Genomic DNA, 24,469 nt, shown 5'->3' with positions numbered 1-24,469 from the left:
CTGCCGGGCTGGGACAGTTGCCACCGGGCCGGAGCTCTCGCTGCCGCCGCCGGGGCCAGGCAGAGGATAAAGTCTATCCGCCTTTGCCCGCTCGTTTCTGGGTGTAAAAGTTTGTCCTGGGCGTAGCGCAGAGGCATAAATCTACCTGGTGTCCTGGTGCTAATATGGACTGGTGTAACTTTCAGATTTAAGTTGCAAGTGGAATTAAGTTTTAGTTTTACAACCAGCTCGTGCACTCGGCTCTTGGACCTCGCGTCACGGACCTGACTGGACCAGGATTTGGACCAGTTTCATCTCTTCATATTGGACAATAGACTTTTGGAGACAGAACCAGTGGGACAGCGGATAGAGGAAACACTCTGCTTCAGTCTCTGGAGAAGGTAAGAGGCTGGTTTTCATTAGTTTGCGGCAAATCTGAAGATGGAGCCTCACAGGTAAATAGTGTTAATAGTTAAATAGTGCATAAATGAGCTGGCGGATGCTTTGGAGCTGCTCTGGTTGTTCTGTCGTGTGCTGTAGGAGCGGCATCTGTGTTCAAGTTATGATCGTAGCCTCTTATTGTAGTTTTGCTGACGTTGTTGGGTCTGGGTGTGAGCGGCGTGTTACGTTGTGTTGTTGTGTAAAGTTGGCGCTTGGCTGTTCATTGTGCTCTGATATAGTTCAGCCACTAGTAACCAAAATATTCATAATATATATTTATAATTTTGGTCTTGGTGCCCCGCCCAAAAATTATACCACCATTTTTAAAATTTCATTTTTTTAACATCTCACATCAGGAGAAGTGTGTGGACAGTGTACCCTCGCGTACCACGCCCACTACAGCCCTGGTGCTGTCCGATGCGTGGCTATTTCTTGCCCGATTGCTTCTTTCAGTGATGTTGTTCAGGGGTGTTTTTGACGAGAGGTTGTTGTTTAAGGTTTACAACCAGTGGCAGGCCTTATTGTTTTTTTTAATAAACCTCAACCTTTTATTATTGTCTTGTGTGCGTATCGTCTACCACAACCTCAACACCTATTGCAGCTAATAATAATATTCATAATAATGATAATAATAACAACATAATTAGCCTAATACTGTTTAAGAACAACGTGTTTGATAGTATTTCTGCTGTGTATGGCTCCACTGCGTTAAAATATTTCTCAAATGGCAGTGCCCCCCTGCTGGTGACCCACGCCCCTCCAGTAGATGTGCTCTGACTCCGACTCTGCACATGACCCATCCATAAACTGAGAATGAGAAAAACTTGGATGTGTCTCTATGTGCAGGTTAAGATGCTGGTAACTGGCACAGGGAACATACAGTTTCATCACTGTAGGCTATTTGTCTTTCTTTTTGAGATAAAAAGTCCCTTGTTTTTGTTTGGCATTATACCCTCAGTACTATTGTTTTTTTGGTCATGGTTATAGAGTAAAATTTTCATTGCATCCCTAGTTCCAGAACTGTCAACAAATTTGGTTTAGTGAACAAATTTGAAAAATGACAAACACATGTTATTTTTCATAACATTTAATGTCCATGAAAGAACATCCGAGAACAAACCACAAAGAACAGATGAGACAGAATTCCATCTCTTTGAAAAATAGACAAAATTATAATGAAACTCGACATTCCCATCTGGCGACGACGGGTCCAACGACATGACAAAGTAAAGGCGACACCGCGGTTACCATGGCGCCAACTCATAGGCCCCGCCCCTCACTCTCCAACATAAGCCTCAGCATCACACGCCCAGAGAAGAAACAAGTACATAAGCGGGGATAAAATTACCTTTGTACAAAAATAGACCTTTTCAGTTTTTTTTTTTCTTTTTTACATTTTTTTTCTTGAATATTTTAGCGTTTATGCCACAGAGAGAAGCAGTGATTGTAACGCAAGCTCAGCAATTCCTGAACGGTTTTAAATGTTTGCTGTAAGCCACACATAACATTTGGGAGGGTTTAAAGTCTCAACCGTGTTTTTTTAGTTTATTTCATTTTATAAACTTTGAATGTTTCATGAGGTCCCGAGATATTTGGCCCACTGAGTGTTCTGGTATGGGTTGGTACCATAGACTGTATAAAGAAATGAACTGTGAGTGTAACGTCGCCCGTAGTATTCGGCGCCAGTCAAATGAAGCTCAACGAGGCCGGCAGTTATAGAAGCACATTTGGAGCTCCGTTTTAAGAATAGGAATTGATTTAGTTGCAAAATAGTCAAATAAATAACATCAGGATCATGTGGGTTACAGAGAGAAGGGTGACAATTTTTCAATATAAATTGTCAGTGGAGCCGGAAGCGTGTTCATGCTCACTTCCTGTTCCTATTTATGTCCATTTGAATATATACAGTCTATGGTTAGTACAGTTTTGACTGAAGGTGCATGACAAAATTTTTGTTTCGCGATCTGCTTGTCTCCATGTTTTGTCTATGTTGTTCCACAGAATTAGACTTATCTCACGTCCATGGAAACTTTTAGGTGACAGGTCAAGTTCCAGGTCTGATCTGTGGAAAGGCGAGCCCGCTCACAGTAAGAATTCATGTTTTTCAAGGTATTTTTGAGCACTTGTTTTTGAATAAATGTAAGAGAGATCATTTTAAAGTCATACTGCAGAACATTCCAGGTAACGCAAAGACATCGCCATGGAGACAGCAGATAAGTGATATGGTGCACCTTAACAAAAATTATTGAGTTAAGAGAGATAAATGTCTGGAAAGTCATGATGCAAAAATAAAAATTTCTTTGAACATTCAATTTGAGATTTAAGTTTCAAATAGCTTAAAATTTGAGCATCAGTTAAAAAAAACCTAAATGTTATTAATGTAGACTAAAGCTACGTTCAGACTGCAGCCTGAAGTGCCCAAATCCGTTTTTTTCGACCTGTATCTGATCTTTTAATGAGTCTGAATGACAGATCCGATTTGTTCAAATGTGACCCAGCCCACTTGGATATGTGCTCCTAAAACCGATACATATCCGATCTTTTGACATGTGACTTCAGTCTGAACGGCCAGGTTGCGTTCATCCCACCTACATGTCCGGCTCGGAGTCTAGTCAATGGGGGGAAAGCGAGGTTAGCTAGTTAATTAATATTTGGGGGGATCGTTGTATTCACGTCAAATTGAAGGGCTCTTATTGGAAGTGGGCGGGTTTTGAAGTGTTTGCCAAAGAAATGTCAGAGCGCGGATACAGGCAGTCCTGGCTCCAATGTCAATGAAAAACAAAGAGCCTGCGACCAAATACAAATAGACTAAAGACTCAAGCAAACGAAGCGGCCATGGACGTGTAACCTGTCCATTTTACCAAGAACTGGACCGTATTTTGGGAGACAAGCCCAGCGTTTAGGCGACTTCCGTAAACACTGAGCATGCTCGCTGACGTCATTGTGTCCTCCAATGTGCATACAGGACACTTTTGGGACGTTTAAAGTTCACACTGGAGATCACATACAAGTCGCATTTAATTAGAAATGCGAACGACCTCGCAAAAAAATCCAAATTGAGCATTAAGCCCTGCAGTCTGATCGTAGCCTAAGTCATAAACATGGTAACAATTTACTGAAAGCGTAACATCTCCAATAAATATATACTAAAATATGCAGATAAACCAGTATGAGTCAGGTCAGGAACTTTGGAATGCATGTAATTTACTAATCTTTAACCTAAAAAGTATTAAAATCATTTTGTACCGACCCAACCCATAGCACATCACTCAAGTGGGCACACTGACAGAAGATTGCTGCATGCTGGTTTTTAAAGTCTTATAAAGAGGTGCTGCCATATTTGCTGGTTGTAAGAAATCCATTTTACAAAACAAAACAAAAAAAACCAAAACTCTAATTCATTTCAAAATTCACAAAAAAAAACAAAACAAACAAAACAAAAAACAAAACCAAGCGCTTCTGGACAGTTCGGTCTTTGAAAGACTTGTCTCCCTCTTTCGGAAATCCTCGAGGAACTCATCTGCAGATAGATATTTTTAACTATGTACACATTTACATATACACAAAATAGAGCTTTAAAGGTTATAAAGCATTTGTAAGTGTCCTGTCTTGTCTCTATCCGTCGGTTCTTTGCGAGATATGGCTCACCAGTCACAGTACAGTATGGAGGTTTTCTGTTGCAAAAATTGGGTGACCCTGTCCAAATGCAAAGCTGGAATATCCATTATTATGTCTGCAAGATTTCATACATACAAATACAACAGTTTAATACAAAAATGAACTGGTCAACACTGGCAGCCAATACTGTCACCTGAATGATCCAACTCCCGACAATGTCCCAAGTTATTGCTTTAATTCAGATAGTAAAACTCAATGTTACTTTCTTATCTCTGTAGACTTAAAAGGCCCATATTATGCAAAACAAAAATTCATTGCATTTCAGATTTTTTTTTATTCCTCAAATTTGCACTGTGAGTTCATTCTGAAATTTTGCATGTATTTATTTATTATTATTGGGAAAAAAATATTATTGGTGTTATTTTCTTCAATATAAAATAATTCAATTTTTTTCCTTCTTCAATATTATGCAAAACAAAAGTTCATTACATTTCAGATTTTTTTGTTCCTCAAATTTGCCCTGTGAACTCAGAAATTGTGCATTGTGCAATTTTTTTATTGTTGAAAAAATATATATAATTACTTTTTGTTTTGTTTTTGTTTCTTCAATTTAAAATAATTCATGTTTTTTTCCTTCTTCAATATTATGCAAAACAAAAATTCATTACATTTCAGATTTTTTTGTTCCTCAAATTTTTGTTCCTGAAAATTTGCATGTATTTTTTTTTATTATTGAAAAAAATATATATAATTACTTTTTGTTTTGTTTTTTTCCCCTCCTTCAATATTATGCAAAACAAAAACTCATTGCATTTTTTTTTATTATTTCTCAAATTTGCACTGTGAGCTAACTCTGAAATATTGCATTTATTTATTACTGAAAAAAAAAATTACTGTTATTCATTTTTTTTTCTTCAATTTTAAAGAATTCATGTCCAATTTATACCTCATGTTTTGTTACAGTACTAGTGCTGTCCACCAGAGGGAGCTCCCCACTGCCGAATACAGCGACTGAACTCTTTAATCCTGATGAACTGTCACAGGAAATGTCCCAGAGGGTACTTTTTTAGTCTCAAATGTCCAGGTCTGACTGACACGTGGACTGTGTTTGAGTGGTCAGATTTGACAGCTGTGATTTCTACAGGGTCCAAATGTAACGTTATACCATCAGTTAATATGAAGGACATGTCAAAACAGATCCAATGTGTAAGGTAGTTTTTGGGGTCAGAAAAGAGTGGGGCCAGAGAGGTTAAAAAAGCACAGTTCAATTTGAATTCATAGTGAAATACTAGTTTGAATATAGACATTGCTTAAAATGTTCTTTAAAGAGGAGGTATTACACTTCTCTAGACGAGTATCTGCTAAAACGTTACATATTTAGATCTCCGTGTTACCTTTTAATGTTTTGGAACTGCTATATTTGACGTAAAAACATCCTATTAACTTTTTTTTATGACTTTCACCTTCATTTCTGATACTTTGACTCCTCCCTTTGCTCTCTGTGCTAAATCACTCCCCACTCAGAGCGCTATCACGACACAATCAGCGTGCATCCTGATAATGAAACTACCGCTGTGTACAGTTTTGTATCATATTTTTGTATATTTATGGAGAATTGTTGAGAGCGCTGTACAGAACCTTACACCTTACAGATCGCTAAATTACTCAAACTCACATGGATAACAACTAAAATTGATTTTGCATAATACCCACTCTTTAAAAACATTTGGAATTTCATTAACACTTTAGATCAGGGACCACATATTAATAGCTATAATAGTAAAATGCATAATAAGCGCTTAATTACATCTTTATTATTATGTATTATAAAGTACTTTCAATGCATTTTTGGTTTTTTTTGCATTTTGCGAGTACTAACTCATTAACTATTTTCTTCCCATTAAAGTAGCGGAGATTACAATAGATGTTTTGTGCATACACCAAAATCTTAATAAGCATTAATAAGTGTTTTATTAATACCAACTAATAGCTAAGTATGAGCTCATTAACAAAGCAATTAACACTTAAATTAGCTATTAATATGTGGTACCTAAACTAAAGTGGTACTGAAATTCCTAGCTGGCAAAATTATCTTGAATGTATGAATGTAAAATTATGCAAGTGTTTATGTTTTTTTGTTTTTGTTGTTTTGTTTAGTTTTTTTTTTCAAAGGAAGAATTTAACTCTGACGACAAACTTTGAATTTCATATCAAATAATTGTTTTGTTTTCTTTGTTCGCTAAAAAAAAGTTACATTTTGATTTTAATGAGAAATTCAAATTGTAAATAGTGTCATGTTTGCTCATAATTCACTGCTCATGTCTATTACAGATTTTTTTTTTTTTTTTTTTTTTTTACAATTTTAACTACTTTTAATGTAATTTTCAATGCATTCATGGTGGATTTTGTTAAGTAAAATGTGACAAATTGTTTTAAAATTGAAGTTAGCAGATTGCTTTCACACCATCTACTGCTATAACTATTCCAAATCATTACATATTGTCGAGGAACATAACATTCATGTATTCTAGTCAGGTAAAAAGTTGTAATTTGACTTCTAAAAACTTGGTTCACTTTTACTTCTTATCGTCTCAAATCATCCCCCCATTCATTTCTCTCTCCATGTTCCGAACGCATCACTCTAAAAACACTCTTTGGAAATGCTCTGGATGCATAGATTCAGGGCGGCTGCAGCATTTTGAGAAAGTGAAAACCAAAACATAACAAAGTATTTCATATTTGTACATAACATGGCCGTATTAACATGTACCGGTGGAACTACAGAGCCAAATGTATGCTAACCTCCTGACTGGGCTCTGTGGTTAAAATATTAAAGGGACAGTTCGAAATTCTGGACATAGCTCATTTCCTAGTGAGCCAGAGTGCTGGAGATGTGTGGAGAAGCTTTTTAAAATATTCCATCCAATCCTTGTATTTGCAGAGGTCACTGGTGCTAGGCTAGTGCATGCCAATGGCCAGAGTTAGCCTGCCACTAAAAGCAGTCTTACCCACTCCACAAAACACCCAAACCAAATCTATTCTAACGCCAGACGATAGCTGTGAATGTCTGTGTTGATAGAATAATTTTAGGATTTGGAGGATTTATGTCTGAGCAGCAGCGAGTTGTTCTTCCTGATAGAAAGCTTGGCCGCAGTGGACTGATATATGAGAAAATAGTCTCTCAACATGTGACGATTTATGTGATCCAAGATGAGTTTTATTTCAAACATTATTCTATCAACACAGACATTTACATGGACAGTCTGGTGTAATAATAGTTTTGCTTCGGGTGTTTTGTGGAGTGGGTAAGACTGTTTTTAGTGGCAGGCTAACTATGGCCATTGACATGCACTAGCCTAGCATTAGCGACCTCTGCAAATACAAAAACTGGATGAAATATTTTAAAAAGTGTCTCCACACATCTCCAACACTCTGGCTCACTAGGACATGAGGCCCTGTGCCCAGAATTCCAAACTATCCCTTTAAGGTTTAAAGGTCCTGTATTATGTTTTATTTACATATTGCATTTTGAATAACTTAAAATAATCTCTAATGAATAAGAAACTTCTAACCTTTAAAGCAGCACTATGTAACTTTTTCCAGACAGAGGGCATGCCATCTGCTCTATGAAGATATTAATGCTTTACCTGATGTTCCACAGTATGGCATTAAGTGTATTTATCACCACAGAAACAAGCAGGCGAGGTCCCCAAGTGAAGTTACAGGTCAGATCTGTGGAATATCGATCTTACTCTCAATATAATGCATGTTTTTTCTTTAAGTTTTTTTTTTAAATTGAAAATACAGTATGGCATTAAACTTATTTTATCGCCATGGAGACAAGCAGATGATGCCCCCAAGTCAGACAGGTCAGATCTGTGGAGAATCAACGCTGCTCACAATAGAATGAATGCTTTTTTTTTTTTTTTTTTTTTTTTTTTAGGTATTTGTTAATGAAAACACGGTATCCCATTAAACTTGTATTATCGCCATGGAGACAAGCAGGTGATGTCCCCAAGTCAAGTTGCAGGTCAGATCTGTGGATTATTGACCCTGCTCACAATAGAATGCATGTTTTTTGTTTTTGTTTTTTTAAGATATTGGTTAATGAAAACATAGTATAGCATTAAACTTATATTATGGCCATGGAGACAAGCAGGTGACATGCCCAAGTCAACTTACAGGTCAGATCTGTGGAGAGTTGCTCACAATAGCGTGCATGTTTTTTCTTTTAGGTATTGGATAATGAAAACACTTGTAAAGCCATACTGTCGGATATTCCAGGCAAAGCAATAACTTCTCCATGGAGACAAACATTTGGTGGCTCCTTCAACAAAAAAGTTACATTGTGCAGCTTTAAACATTTAAAGCTTCATGTGTCCCAGAAGAGGGCGCAATAGACCTATCTACTTAAGGGTGAAGCAATTTAAGCACAAATTGCAAAACATTGGTTAGTTTTGCGTAGAAGTGAATGTGTATCGACTTTAAAAACCCAAAAGAGCACTTCTTGAATCCCCAATTGATGACATCATGCAGTGGAACCGAGTGTTTTAAGCCCATCTTGAAAATTCAACAGCCTAAATAAGCAGATTTGATTGAATATGCTTGAAATAAATGAAACAACACACAACTCCAGGTATGATTTTGATAAGAAAACAGTATAATGACCAAAAAAATCTGAAAGTTGACAAAGCATAATATAGGACCTTTAAGTGCCAAGAAATGAATGACTTCTCCATGAATTTGCATTGCACGGTGAGTTTGAAACAGAGGTATCTGTGCATTTGAATACTGAATACTGTCTAGGTCATTGTACAGGTATGAGGAGGTATGTGTAGAGGTCGTGTAGAGGTCACCGTGTGTGGACAGTTAAAGACAGTGCGGACATCAGAAGAGGACAGGAGCGTACAGGCCAATGAGAACAATACAACAATGCTAAACAAGGGCTGCGAAATACACTTACATAACAAAGAAATGGTTCAGGGTTTTCTGAAGTTGGGTTGTACATTTGGTTGTAAACAGTGTAAACAAAAATGTACTGTCTATGTCAAGATAGGACTCAAAGTACATCAAAATCTATAAGCCAATAGAGGGGGCTTTTTTACTCTCACACACCTGGGATACTGTCCCTAGGAAGTCGAACTGCAAATGGCGCTGTCATCCTGCCTCCACCGGTAGGAAGACAGCTCCAAAACCTGTTTAAATCAGCTGACCGGACACGTCACAGCAACACCACGTGACCACTCTGAGGAGGACCGCTAGTGAGCAGTCGAAACTGTCAGGTACGAAAACAATCTCTTGGTCTGAAAATAGAACCTAATAACATAATGCATCAAAATCTGTTTGAAATGACACTTTTTTCTGACTTCTTTCTTTAATATTTCGTGATAAACAATAATAATTTGACTGTACATTGTTAAGGTGAAGATACACTTTGTAAAACTTTGTCCTCTTGACTTTGAGCCATCTTTCACTGCTGCTGAGACACCTGTCAAGAGCAGTGGGCGTTGTGGTGCCACACCCGGGGACCCATCTCCAGATCTTGACTAGCTCAAGATCCTGGTCTTTAGTTCAAGGGTTTGTCCTATCAAGCATGTTTTGGGTTGATGGAAAAACAGAGTGCTTGGAGGAAACCCACCCAGACACAGGGGGAACATGCAAACTCCACAAAGAGAGCCCAGGGTGACCCAGGAATCAAACCTTGGATCTTACCATGAAGCGAGACTGCCTTCAATTGTGACATTCTTAATACTGATCAAATAACACTTCGATGCAAATTGTTCTTAATTTTTGGGGAGTACTGGGGAAGTAGAATCAAATTGGCTAATCATTTACTAAACTCATATCGACTGGAGTTAAACTGACTCAAAATGACCAACCAAAGTTACCAGAAGTCTGATTTCAGTTACTTTTGATTGTCCAAGATTTCATGCACACTAGTTTTGGTCACATGATTTTCAAGACACAAAAGTTCCATCTCTTGAACTAATCATGATCCACCACTTCATCCAAATCCCTATTTACAATGACCTTGTACAACCCGACTTCAGAGCCCCAACCATCCCTTGAGGAAATGTCTCAAAACGTCGATGACCACAGTTGTTCCTTGCTGGTAGTTTTTGTTGGAATAAAGCTAAGTCTAGGTTCAGATTGTACGAGCCTTCCAAACATCCCATCGCTCAAACGCTTTGAATCCACAGTCTGGATTGAAACTCCACGTTCTGTCTGGAGTTACACAGTGCTATTCCAGTAAGACATGGTCATTATTGAAACCCGGGCAGAGACCTGAGGATTTTTTTCAATTTCATTTTTTGCGTACTTGCAGTCTTGTTAAAATCCACCTCCCAATTGAGTGAAAAAAGCTTCGAAAACAGCTAGTGCAAGACGTGTTGTTGAGAAATTCCTCAAAAGCAGACCTGTAGTTTTCAAAATTCATGTTAATTTCCTCCCTTCTCAAATTGTTTTTTAATTTTTTTTTATTCTGAAAGGATCCAAGTTTTTCAAGATAGTTCACGATTGTCCGATCACCAATTTGTGACATCATCGCTGAAGAAAACCTGCGCACAAGTACATTTGTAAGAAAGTTTCCAAATAATGGCTCAACGTTCGATCCGTCAATGTTTTTCGTCATGATTTCATATATATTTTCTTATTTATATATTGTACAAAACCGAGCTGTAGACATTATGATTTCATTGCAAAGAGAGAAATTGCGAAAAAAAAATTAATGAAAAAAAATCCATCCAAAATTGTCTCGATATGTCCCACCGACGAAGGCTCTAAAAAGGATGGGTCCCAGTCCGAAGCCTTGTGGGATGTCAAAGTTCAAAGGGCAGGCAGGAAGTGGGGTCAGCGCTGGGGTTGCGGTGGGGTCGCGGTGGGGTCATTATGTCATCTGGTGAGGGGCCTCGAGCATCTCCATCAGGAAGGTGTCGATGGGCGTGTCCCCGATGAGCTTGAAGAAGAAGAGGTGTTCCAGACACTTGAGGCCGATGGAGCGCAGGGCCGGTAACCGCAGCAACAGCTTGGCGAACCTGACAAACAAACAAAGGAGACGAAGGGAGTGGTGAGACGTGAGGTGAGGAGGTTCAACAGCTGTTACATGGTTATTCATTTGAAGAAAAAAAAAATATTTTGAATGTCATGTTTCTAGAATTGGTATATTTTTCAATACCAGTACATTAGCTGGTTGGGTATGTTAAAGTTGCACTGTGAAACTATTCTGGTGGAGGGTTCGTCACCAGCTTGTGTCTATGGAAATGGGGTGGAAAGTATTTGCAGTATTTTTTTTATATCAATACATTACTTTTTAGTGGAATTTAATGTGGATACTTTTAAATTTAATTGCAGTGCTTTTGAGAGCAGGTGCATGAAAAATTCTAAATCAGTTCACTTGTTTCTGTTGCACAAAAGTCAATACAATCGTTTATCGAAATCAGTACATTTGAGACCTTAATACATATCAAAATCTGTCCAAAATACCTTTTATCTTAAACTATACTTTTAAATGGGTACTTAATAAATCTTTATTTATGAAGCACTTTTAAAAACAAGGTTTAAAAAATGCTGTACAAGCAGCAAAGAACAATACAAAAAAAAAAATTAAATAGCATGCAGAAGGCATACAAAAACAGACAATGGTGCAAACAATCCAATAAATTATATATATATATATATATATAAGAAATAAAAAGAAATAGAATGAAAATAAATAAAGAATAAAATTAAGCTAAACCCGGAAGGAACAGGAAGGCAAACTGTTAAAAATGAGTCTCAAAAAGTGATTCAAAAGCTGATACTGATGGTGTGAGCCTTATTTCCTCAGGCAGATCGTTCAAAAGCTGAGGTGCCTAGATTGAAAAGGCTCCATCAGCCTTCGTCCGGAGCCTGGACTTTGGAACAGCCACAGGGACCTGCCCAAGGAGGTAAGGCTGCGGGAGGCTCGTACGGGGTTAAAAGTTCCAAAATGTAACTTGGTGCACTTTTACTTTTAAGTATAGTCATTTTTTCCCCCATGGATACAAGCTGTTTAGGCCACTATTTTTGAGCAATAATAACACCTGTAGATAGATAGATAAATAAATAATAATAATAATATGGGCTCTTTAAGTACAGCACTTTAATACTTTTAGTTCCACCACTGCTTAAATGTATTTTGTTTTTTCATTTTCAATCTGAAGTAATATAAAACTGGACCCACCTGCCCGGCTGCTCGGGGTACTTCTGTTTGCAGTAGGCCTCTAAAGACGCGTAGACTTTCTCTCGGAGCGCCTCCACCTCACTGGGATTGGACAGCCCTTTGGAATCTGCAACACAACCCAACTCACAACATCAGCAAAAACATCTAATATTCTCAATGAACAGCAACAACAGCGGCTTACAAGTTGAATTTTAACCCTTATACAGAACAGTGCTTGGACGTGTGTCACTGCATTCCGGGTTAGACCAATTAAGTCTTCTAATCTAGTCCCCCCTCCTCCTAACGACTCAACTCCAATTAAGCGCACAAACACGTCATCGGTTAGTATCTCGCTGCACAATTAGCGAACAATGAGTGGACGCTAATGTTGGGGAATGGTCCGGAACAGGATGGTGTGGGAAAAGGGGAGGACTGAGGGGCTTTTGAGAGGAGCCAGTCCATGGACGGTCTGGTCTGGTAAACCTCTAATGAAGTCGGGGCAGGGAGGACAGAGGGTTAGTATGAACAGAGCCGGGGTTGCCTGAGTTGAACCGTTTTAAGGCCAGGACCAGTCTGTGAACCGCGGGGTCATGGTGGAAGAGGTCACGGTGGAGGTCAGAAGTTTAGCAGCAGGCTTCATGGGATTGGACACTTTGGTGATAGGTTTCAAAAGACACGTGTGGATTTGAAACACCTTTGGATTGACATTGGCTAAATGGTTAGAGCAAGCACTGTTCAAGCTCAGGGGTGGTTTAAATGGCCCCATATTCTACTCCACAGAAGGTTGCTGGTGTAATTTTCATTTTAAATTGCCTACATGCATAAAGGTAAGACATGATTGCTGACTAGGGGTTTGCAAAAATATCGGAATATCGATATATCGTATCATTTAATGTGATGATACAGTATCGATATCGTGGGCTACTGTATCGATATATTACCAAGAGTATTTTTAGGTGTGTTTTACTAAATTATTTTGTTACAGAGCTACAGTTTTGCTGCTTGTGGAGTGAAAGGAAACTCATTTATGTGACACATTTGACATTTTTACTGTTCCAATGATTAAAATGTTTGTGTTTTCATATGAAATTTGCACAAGAAGTAATTTAACAAAGCCTTTTAGTATTACAGCCATGATTTAGCCTTTATTTTTTATTGAACCGTATCGAATCGATTTGAAATATATCATATCAAATCGAAAGTGCACTGTATCGAGATATGTATCGTATCGTGGCCTGTGTATCGAGGTATGTATCGTATCGGCAACTTCTTAATAATACCCAGCCCTATTGCTGACTGGTTGTATCAGGGATGAATTACGATTCCTAATGTGGAACTTGGCTCCAAATTCACTCCTATAACTGCTAGCCTTATGAGCTTCACTTGACTGAAGCCAAATGCTATGGATAACATCACACTTCTGTATCCAGTCTATGGTTAGAATAGAATGTTGTTAGTCAATCTTCAGTTTCAGTATCACATCCAGAGCTCGTCCCATGAACCCAGTGCCCCACCAAGCCCCCCTTTGGGCCTATGTGGAAGGGGGAAGTCTGCGTGATGGTCGCTGTAAACATCCACTCTCCTGGCACAAAGCCTGCTCATTTCAAAGGCATGATTAGACTATAGTGTCATGGACTCTGACACGAATTTCATCAACACGCAACATGCTAACAAAGTGCAAAGCAAAGTTCAGGGCCTTGATGTACTCAACAGCGACCACCCCCGGTTCTGAAAGTACATTTCTCATTCATTTTTCCCAGAGACTGATATTTATATATTTATTTTAAACATTTGAAAGCTTACTCAGGGTTAATCAGGGCTTTATAAGTGGTAACTAATGAAATTTAATTTAAAATCTGTTTCTGAAACTTTATAAACTGGAACTTTTTAAAAACATTTTGCTGAACCTTGCATTTTGGACTTAAAACAACTACCTTATGCACACTAATTACCACGTAGCTGTTTAGTCTCTGCAGTCCCTTTAAACTCTTAAATTAGAAATCAAAATGGAAATTTTACTTCCAAAAAGGAACTGAGCATGCAAACTCTTCCGGCTCCATCGACTATGGCTCCACATCACTTTATGTCGAAAAATGTCACCCCTCTTTCTGTAACTGCTGCTGTCAGGCTCCTCAGTTTGGTTTTAAAATGTTCATATTCACATGATTCTGGTGTTTTTATTTCATTGTTTTGTCCATAAATAAATTCCTATTCCTAATATATAACTCGGCTCCAAATGCTCCTATAATGGGTGGCCTCAGTGAGCTTCATTTGACTGGAGCTGAACGCTATGGATGATGTCACACTCCCTTATTTCACGTCTTTACACAGCCTATGGTCGCTTCCAATTCCTGTCTGGATCATCCAAAAAAGGTTGGTGGTGGTCCTTCAATCTTTCTAGTTCTCAATAACCTGCAGAATTTGTCGACTTTTGAAGAAAAACAAACAAAACAAAAAAAACGACCAATAATCCTTCACTTGAACTTTCCGCAAGTTCACCTTTACATTTCCTCCCCGCATCTATATGATCAGCACGTCACAATATATTTCTCCGCTTTATATAAACCTGTTCAAAGTGGAGTTCAAAGCCGAGCGCGGTTCTCTGGATTCTTTGACACCTCTAATTTCCATGCTTTTCACCGAGGCGTGTGAATGCAGCGCTGGTCGCCATAGCTACCTGGGTTGAAGAGCACTATAGCTCGCAGGCAGCCCAGTTCTGTCTTGTCCATCTGCATGTCCCTCATCTTGGACACCAGCTCGGTAAGCACCCTGAGAAGAAAGACAAAACAAAGTGTCAGTTCACGAAAAGGGACTGTTTTAGTTCAGTTATTTTAGCCGCTGGAATGTTTTTTGAAGAATTTATTTTCTTTTTGGCATGTAGGATTTGTTGGGTGGGGTAGTTCAGCAGTTTGCAAGAGTATGAAGAGTGGAGAGAGACATTCATACCTTGGCCATGCAGGTCCATCACCTGTTTGTATCTATAGATAGAAATGCTATTGCTTTGGTCTGGAATGTTCTACTCTAATGGGCTTCCAATAAACTAGTATATCTCCATGGGGACATCACAAGGCCAAGTTACAGGTCAGTTCTGGGAAGCGGTGACCCCAGTAACAGTCAGAATGCATGTTTTGAAGGTATTTTTTCAATTAAAAGACATATAAAGTAATACATTTTAGACTTTAATGCAATATGAGAAAACATTGCTTTTGTTTACATCCGCAGTGGCTGGTAGGCAAAAAGTCAGTCAGGTTGCTTGTTTGTGTTGACAGTTGCATTGTGTATGTCTGTCATGAGATAACTCGCCTTATTTTGAAGTAGGTTTTGCTTTTAATTGTTTTGACATGACTTCATCTAAGTCACTGAATGCTGAGGATGAAAAACGTTACTTTGAAAAGTTAAAACTCGCCGATAACTGTGGACGATGTTGATGTTGTACTGTTGTATGACGATTGATGATGTTGTTGGCCGATAACTTTTGACAATGTCGATGTTGACTTGTTGATACGGACGCTTTTTGTCTACCAAAAAGGCTGACGACACAGTGTTTTCTTGTATACTGTGTAACATTTGAGGCAAAGCAATAACATGTCCATATAGACAAGCAGGTGACAGACCAGAAAAGATACACAGTGCATTTTTAAGTATTTGGTATCAGGATAAAAATGTACAATTGTTGCCATTGCAATGAACAACTTAGAGCAAAACATACTATATTTTGAATGATGAAATGTGATCAAAAATTTGACCTTCATCCTGTTTTTTCAAGGTTTATTTACTCTACAATATATTGATAATGTTTCTATTTTTATTTTTTTTTACTTTATCACAACCATCCGATTCTTGGCATCACTTTGGGTAAATGTAGATCTTGTTGCTTGGAGTTGTACTTTTTCCTATTATTTATTTATTTTTTTGCGATAATTTTAATCTCCTTTCAATTATTTTTTACTTTTCAATTTTCTCCTTTCAATTATTTTTTACTTTTCCACATTTTCTGCAACTGTCAGAATTCGAATGTGCTTGCAAACACCGAATGCAACTGAATACATTTAGCAGTTAACAACATGCATGTACTTTCGTGTTCTCTTTGACCTTTTTTCCTCCAAACTCCATAAACTCCGTACCACTTTCACATGAAACCACAGGCACGCTTTTACTGCTAACAAACGTTTTAATTACCCAAACCCCGACCGACATTTTTAATACGCTTCAACCACCGCTCTGCATCCCTTCTATTTAAAATCTACACAAACATATTTCAGGCCTACAAAGTTATGTACAAAAAACATCCTTAACAAGCTTTCAAACTCATTATTTTTAGCAGCGGGGCTTGTAAAAAGAGAAAGACCGCAGAGTAAATATAGGCTGAAACCCAACCCGCGTGGTACTGTCTGAGGGTGACGTCACGCTCTATGGGTGCCACACGAACTCCTCACCCTTGGATCACCCCTGCATCACCTCTGCGTCACCCCTGGCTCACCCGGTCACCCTGCAACCGCCAACTCATAGTAAAGTCAATGGCAGCACTTAGCTCTTTCTAATTCAATAGAGAAACAGGCCAGCTACACCATGACTGGAGTTCTTTTCAGTTAGTAGGTGATTTGAATGGAGCAGAGAGGGATTCAAATGTTGCTATAAGTTGTCTGTATTAAAACGCTTGCTGAGATAATTTTGTAATTTTGCCGACCTGGCAGTTATTGTTGGATTGATAACAAAATTTAGTCAAGGTTAATTGATTTTCATGGCAAAATATTGTTAGAAGGGTGACCACCAGACATCCCATTTACCCGGGACAGTCCCAGTTTTGACCCCTGTGTTCCCTGTCCCAGCAGATTTATACAAAACCAATGATTTGTCCCAGTTTTATATAAGAAATGTCACTATTTTTGACCAATTTGATCCCTGCCAACAGTAAAGAGAGGCATACATTGTAAAAAAAAAAAAAAAAAAAGCTTAAAAATCACCAAAACACAAAGTAAATGTGACTATACTGGCTCACATGTTAGTCATGAATGGTCTCTTCAGAACAATTTTCCACTCGTTTCACAATTTTATTATTAATCACCAAAAACCTGGGATTTCTCAGTTTTTTATTTTAAAATTCTGGTCACCCTAATTGGTGGTCGACTTCAGAGGTGTCAAACTCAACTTCACAGAGGGCCAAAATTCATAATGGGCCAATATTTACTGAAAAATTTCACAACAACATCTGCATGTTTTCTCTTCTTTCGAGATATGTAATGTTAAACTTTTTCTTATTAAAATAAATGTTTAATAAATATAGTTTTGCTTAAACACTGAATCCAGAACAAGCAAAATATAAAATAATAACGAAAATTTTAATAAATAATGTCTCTATAGCTTGTACCTGTAATCTATAGCCAGCGGGCAACTCTAATACATGTTTGATATGGTCTCGCAGGCCAAATATAATTATATTGTGGGTCACATTTGGCCAACGGGCTGGAGTTTGACATATTTGGTCTACTTTCTGTAAAGGTCCCATATTGGACTCCTTCATCAAAAACATACCTGGAGTTGTGTTTTGTTTCATTCACTCATGTTTGAGTAATCTTTTAATATTAGTTTGTCTACATTTCCAAAGCTTAAAATGCTCTGTTACACATTGCAATGTTTTCAAGTTAATAGCTACTTTTTACCTTTACTTCAGTAAAGACTGGAAATTCCAGGTCTGAAATCATCCAGATTATTTTAGTGAAGGTGTATGGAATTTAAAACACAGTGGAGTAACTGTTTACAGTGGAGTGTTTTCCACATGAGAGAAAAAGTTCTAAATATGCAGGTTTGTGTGTTAAACATAGAGTATGTGAATGAAACAAAACACAACTCCAGGTCTGTTTGTCATGAGGAAACATAAAAAATCTGAAAATAGCGTAATATGGGTTTATTAAAATACTACTACTACTAATAATAATTTCTTTATTAATTCATTCATTTTGTGTGCAGTGTGTCACCATTGTAACTGTCAACAGAGATGCATGTAGAACACCCCCAGCGTAACGTCACTGCAAAGTATCAATATGTAAATTCCTGCTGCTCTAATCCCGTTTCTTTGTCTGACCTGTCAAAGATGGCTCCCACGCCGGCACTGTGGGCGCTGTTCCGGTGCACGTGCAGTCCGGTCGCCAGGAGAATCCCGTCTTTCACCGCTATCGACCGGTGCGAAAACGAAGCTATCAGCAGCTCATTCCAACCTGTAACGAAAAACCACAACATTCCATAAACACAATCTCAAAATCACACCAAAGTTCACATTTATTTCTTTCCAACGAAATCAAGATGACAACAAGGAGGGAATCCTAATGAACCGGCTACGTCGCGGTAATAGCTAGCACGCCGCGCGTATTGAGACTTGCTATCTAAGGAGACAAGCGTGTAAAAAAGGATGAACCGCGCCTGCCATCGCAATGAAGATGCTAACTTTGACGCGCTAAAGTGAGGTCGTGACACCGCCAGACGTAAGGCGACTATTTTGTATTTTATTTCATTTGGAGTGACGGGGCCCCTTTAACTGTTCTGCCTAGCAACACCTCTCCTGAGTCGAGAACAGCTTTTATGTGTGAAACCGCAGAACTAAAGCGGTTATTTATAGAAAACCCGACTTCGGATTCACGCCTCTCTCCTCTCCCCATCATGCTACGTGCTAAGGATGAGGAATGATGCTACGCGCTAACGGGGTGGGGTTTGTGTTAGCGTGTTGGGTTCCTGCAGGAGAGTTCAGGGGTAATTGTTAGCGACAGGCAAGGCAGGAAGAAAATGTCGAAAGAACCCAAAAGACCTAGCCGCTTTCGACGCCCGCGTAGCGTCGTGTGATTCATTCTAGGTTTTATAAATGAGCGTTTTCGGCGAGGCGTTAGCGGTTAGCGGTTAGCCGCTGGTTCAGCATGAGGTAAACACGGTGATGTCCTAAATTTGACCTTGCGGTTTTGTGATGTTATTGGGGTATTGTGACCGGATGTGCCTATTTACCTGGGACAGTCCCAGTTTTGAGCCCTGTGTCTCAGCATATTTATAGAAAACTACTTTTTCACTTTATGTTTATTTGGAAAGACCAAATATTTACAAATTAAAGATTTTCAGTTCAAATGTGATCTTTTCAATTTCTGGTATATAACGAAAAAGAAACACTAAACTATTTACAAGAACAGAGGAGCTTACAGGAACAAAAATGCAATCAAAAATATCATGATTTATTGATTACTGTCCCTATTTTTGACCAATTTGTTATACACCAACAGTAAAGAGGAGAATAGATTGTCATTTGTTAAGTTAAAACACAGAAAACAGTAACTGAAAATAGTACTGACTAATTATAAAGGACCCACAAATGAGTCGAGAATGGACAATGTTACGTGCTCTTTTCACTATTTTATTTACATCAACCAACCCAACCCAAGTCTGGTCACCCTATATTGGGGTCTTGATTAGTATAGGGTGTCCAGACATTCCTATTTACCCGGGACAGTCCCAGTTTTGAGCCCTGTATCTCCTGTCCCAGCAGATTTACCCAAAACCAGTGATTTGTCTCAGCTTTATACAAGAAAAGCCCAGGTGTCCCTATTTTTGACCAATCTGATCCCTGCCAACAGTAAAGAGAGGCATAAATTGTCATTTGTTTAGGCAAAATACAGAAAATAATGCTTAAAAATGACCAAAACACAAATAAAATGTGATCATAGTGACTCACATGTCACGAGCGCGCAACAGTTTCCCTTAATTACGCAATTTTTTCACAATTTTAATAGCACCAACCCAAACGAAGGGTGACCCAGTTTTTGATTTTGAAGATCTGGTCACCCTAGACTAGTACTTTTGTAGAACAGTCAGTAGGCAATGTGAAAGTGCATTGCTAATGAATAAAACAGCCATTTTGTTTCCAGGGCTGTGTAGTTCTATGTAATTTATGCAAGACTGCAGATGAGCAAGGCTGCATAATGTTCTTGGAGGAATCCTGTTACACGTATACTAGTTATCTTAGGTTATCATTTCTTTTTAGACTAGCAGTACACAATTGTAAGATAAGATGTTTTAAAATATGATATGCTTGATATGTCCTTTTTTCCCCTTTTTTCTACAAGTGATGACGCATTTTCATTTTCCATCATTTAGCTGGATTTGGATGAATTCTATAATAATTTACCAATCCAAACCACTTTATCTATATAGCACTTTTCATAAACTCTGCACAAATACATACTAATAACCACAATAATAAAAAAAAAAAAAAGTCATACTAGTCTTAAAAACAATAAAATCAGTAAAATAAAATAAAAGAAAAAACACAGAATAGCAATAAATAAATAAAATTGATCAAATAAAATACATTTAAACTAAATAATAAATAAAAACACAACTCACGTGGTGTTAAAAGTTAGACAGTAAAAGTGTGTCTTAAGACGAAACCTAAAACATGTTATTAGGTTCTTTTTTCAGACCAAGAGTTTTATTTTCATAAGCGGAATTGTGCCCATGGGACTATAAACCGGGACGAGGGGGCTTTTTTACTCTCACACACCTGGGATACTGTCCTGAGGAAGTCGGACTGCAGATGGCGCTGTCGTCCTGCCTCCGCCGGTAGGAAGACAGCGCCAAAATCTGTATAAATCAGCTGACCGGATATGTCACAACAATATCACGTGACCACTCTGAGGAACAGTCCAAACTGTTAGGTACGAAAACAAACTCTTGGTCTGAAAAAAGAACCTAATAACATAAATTATCGGAAGACCAAATGAACCTCACTGGACTGAGACCCAAAACACTCCACTGTGGGGGGGCAGAGTCTTCCAGAGCTTGGGGACGACCACAGAGAAGACCCCGCCCCCCGGTTTTAAGTCTCGTCTTAGGCACCATGAGCTGGAGGTGACCCTCGGACCTCAAAGCACTCGTAGGGATGTAAATTTGGAGAAGTTCCAAGACACATTTACATTCTATTTACTCATAATAACGTTAGCTATACTTGTGGTTTCTCTTTAAAGTGATAATATGTAACTTTCTGGAGGTGGAAAAATCCTGTATGATCCCATGGAAATACAAAGTTAAAGCCATACTGCAGAATATTCTCCATGGAGATAGTTTTGCCATACTGTGGAATATTATAACAAACAATATTACCATGGAAACAAGCAGGAGGAGTCAGAGTCAGGTTTGTGACGATGCAAGCCCACTCACAGTAAGGAGTTTTTCAGCGCAATAAACAAAAAAAAAAATGAGGGGGGGCACTGGAACACTCCGCCCCCCCACGTCCAAACAGCCCCCACAGTGGAGTGTTTTAAGTCTCGTCTTTACTCTTTGGCTTTTAACACCGCGTGAGTTGTGTGGTCCTCTGTGTCTTTTATTTATTTTTAATGTATTTTATTGGCTTTATTTATTTATTGCTATTCTGTGGTTTTGCTCTTATTTTATTTTAATGGGTTTATTATTTGAAGACTAGTATGAATGAATCTGAGCGTTTATTTTATCATTTTATTATTGTTGTTATTAGTATGTATTTGTGCAGCACTTTGGAAACTGTTTGTGAAATGTGCTATAGAAATAAAGTAGGAAGTGGAAAAATATGCTTTTATTTTACCACATTTTTGGCAAAAAAGTTACATACTATTAGCCTGATTAATCAGCTGGTTTCACTTCGTGGAAACCGTCTGACCTTGCAGCGCTAGAATTCGTTCGCTCGATGGTACTTTTTTTATTTAACCAATCGCTGCTATTTGGTTGTGACTAGTTGATACTAGTTGGTTGGTTGTGCGCGGCTTACAGAACTAACCGGTATATTAAGCTTTTCCCAAATCCCGTAGGAAGAAGGGCAATAACTTTCTCTTTCTCTTTCTCCTTGATAAAATTCACCAAACATTCTCTTTGTTCCGGGTTTAAATCCTCAATCTCGGGAATCGTTGCCAACACAGAATGTCTGTCTTCGTCTACATCCATCTTGACCGATTTGTTTACTGTTGTGCTGTTTGCTGATTGGCCGGTGAGCTCTACATCTTCTGGGGTTCTTGCAAACCGTCTAGTGTACTGTATTTTCCGGGCTATTTGGCGCGCTCTTAAGGCTCCAACCCTATCAAAAAACGATTGCGCACCCGCAAGCCAGAGTACCCTATACACAAATCCACTCAGGTGTCCCAGCACAACTTCAGTAAACTACAAAGCCGCACCACCCGAAGCGCACGCAAACACACACGGAGCAGACAGCGACCGCGTGGCGAAAAACACCTTCAGCCACACTGACGAGGAACGGAACGGAGGAACGAACTGAAAAAGCGAGTGCAATGTGCCACTTCTAGACACAACTGAACAACTGAGTCACTGTGAACACGCCAACAATCGAGCGGTGAACGCGCCAAACAAAGTCCCACTGACCCATCCAACTGTTGTGTTTAGTTTAAAGTCCGGTGCGGTTTATTTGTGAAAAAAGTTTGAAAATAGACCATTTAATGACAGTGCGCCTTTTAATCCTAATAGCCCGAAAAATACGGTATTCCAATTCCTGACCTAGTCACTGGAGAGACATGAAATTGAGCTGAGGCACTAGGTGGAGCCAGCCTGATACTACAGCTTTAAACTGGAAATACATAACATCCATATATAACAGCCTAACAATGATGTTTTAACATATGTAGCCAATTATTGTTCTTCATTTCTACAATAGTCGGCACATTTTCCATCATTAATATGCTAGATTTAGAAACTAATCACTTCTTCAATTTAGATGAATTTTAAAATAGGCCTACATTTTTTCATAATAACTTTACCTATTTGCATTTTCTCTTTAAACTGGAAACACACAATAGGCTAATTATGCCGTTTTAACATGTGTAGCCTTGATTTAATTTCTACAATAGCCAGTAGAGTTTCCATCATTTAGCGTGCTAGATCAGATTCATTCTATAATACTGTTTTTTCATAATGAGGCTGCCTGTTTGCAAATTCGTATAGAATTGTTATTATGACAACAATGGCCTTCAGATAATGGACAGCAAATGCTTGAATGCTTCTATTTTTTCAAAGTAATTGTACACAGTTTGTTTCCGTACAACTGCACATTGATTTATTATTATATTATTATTTATTATTATTACATTTATAAGTTGGCATACTGTATGTTTTATAGGAGTATTGTACTTTCAGAGACTTAGAAGTATGTAGGGATGAGAGATTCTGAGTGGCAGTTACCGTATTTTTTGGACTATTATCACACTTTTTTCATGGTTTGGGTGGTCCTGAGAGGTCCTTATACTCCAGTGCGACTTATATATTACAATTTTCACACTGAGGGCCACAAGAGGGCGCTCTAGGCTTGTGTGCCAGTATCTGCTGCTCCTATTACTCCTGTACCACTGTCACTTGGCTCTACTGTGCATTTCTCCTGCAGAAAAAGCCACTGTCCTGCCTCCTGTTATTTTAATAAATCCATGGTCCTGCTGCAAGTACAGAAATATTCAGCTGAAAATGCTAATCAAGCAGCAGAAAGAAAGTTTGGAGTGAGCGAGAAACATGTGAGGGACTGTAGGAAAGTAGGGATGGAGAACACAGCTTCACGGTAACCGGGCGGGTCACTGGAAGTCATTGGATGGATGGACAAAGCCTGGACTTCAGTGACACCGAAACCATCCTGTCGGGATTCAGAAAGGCCGTAATAATTCTAACTGGAACTGATGCTGAGTCTGACGACAGCTACACAGAAGAGGAAGCGGTGCTCTGTTTAGCTCTGGAGGTCTTAGAGTTGCTCAGAAGTGACACCGAGGATGAAGAATTCAGTGGATTTAGTGATTTGGAGTGAGATGGAGAGTTTGGTAAACTTGTTTTGTTCTGTTGTTTATGTTATAATTATCTGAAGAACTGTTCATATGTGAAGTTAACTGTCTGTTGTTATTATTATAACTTGCCTTTTAAGATGAAATGTCGGTTCCTGGTCTCTGATTTTATAAAATAATTTCTCCCAAAAAAGTGCAACTTATAGTCCGGTGCGATTTATATATGTTCTTTTTTATTCATTACACATCTTTTGGCTGCTGCGACTTATACCCCGGAGCAACTTATAGTACGAAAAACACGGTATATAAAGGGTCAATCCTATAGGCCTAGGTTAATTTGGAGATGTTTTTCCAACACACCTCACAGTTCTTAGTTATTCAACTTGGTAACTAAATGAAATCTGGGTTTGTTGTAAAAAATAGACTAGATTTGGTCACTTAGGGCACTCTGATGTTTCCTCTGCCTATCTCACCAAAA

General features: G+C 38.5%; 1 protein-coding gene across 7 annotated transcripts in view; it reads right to left on the bottom strand.

Annotated features, from left to right (window-relative positions):
- Positions 1 to 6,995: 6,995 nt before the first annotated feature.
- The window catches only part of rxraa (retinoid X receptor, alpha a), a 361,198-nt gene continuing 343,724 nt past the window's right edge, over positions 6,996 to 24,469 (bottom strand). For 5 of the 7 annotated variants that reach the window (XM_055154229.1, XM_055154228.1, XM_055154232.1 and 2 more), the window contains 4 exons: positions 18,300 to 18,432; positions 14,895 to 14,986; positions 12,239 to 12,344; positions 6,996 to 11,072 (listed from right to left, as the gene is read on the bottom strand). In XM_055154229.1, the coding sequence (XP_055010204.1) occupies positions 10,925 to 11,072; positions 12,239 to 12,344; positions 14,895 to 14,986; positions 18,300 to 18,432 (479 nt within the window). In that variant the 3' untranslated portion in view covers positions 6,996 to 10,924. The remainder of the gene's footprint in view (positions 11,073 to 12,238; positions 12,345 to 14,894; positions 14,987 to 18,299; positions 18,433 to 24,469) is intronic. The other 2 variants (XM_020938191.2, XM_055154230.1) reach the window with 1 other exon arrangement.

The sequence above is a fragment of the Boleophthalmus pectinirostris genome, unplaced genomic scaffold (assembly GCF_026225935.1).
Source record: "Boleophthalmus pectinirostris isolate CB_2022bp ecotype Guang Dong unplaced genomic scaffold, ASM2622593v1 HiC_scaffold_18, whole genome shotgun sequence".
Lineage (NCBI taxonomy): Eukaryota > Metazoa > Chordata > Actinopteri > Gobiiformes > Gobiidae > Boleophthalmus > Boleophthalmus pectinirostris.
Note: the sequence above shows the minus strand (reverse complement) of the source record. Positions and strands in the feature narration are given on the sequence as shown.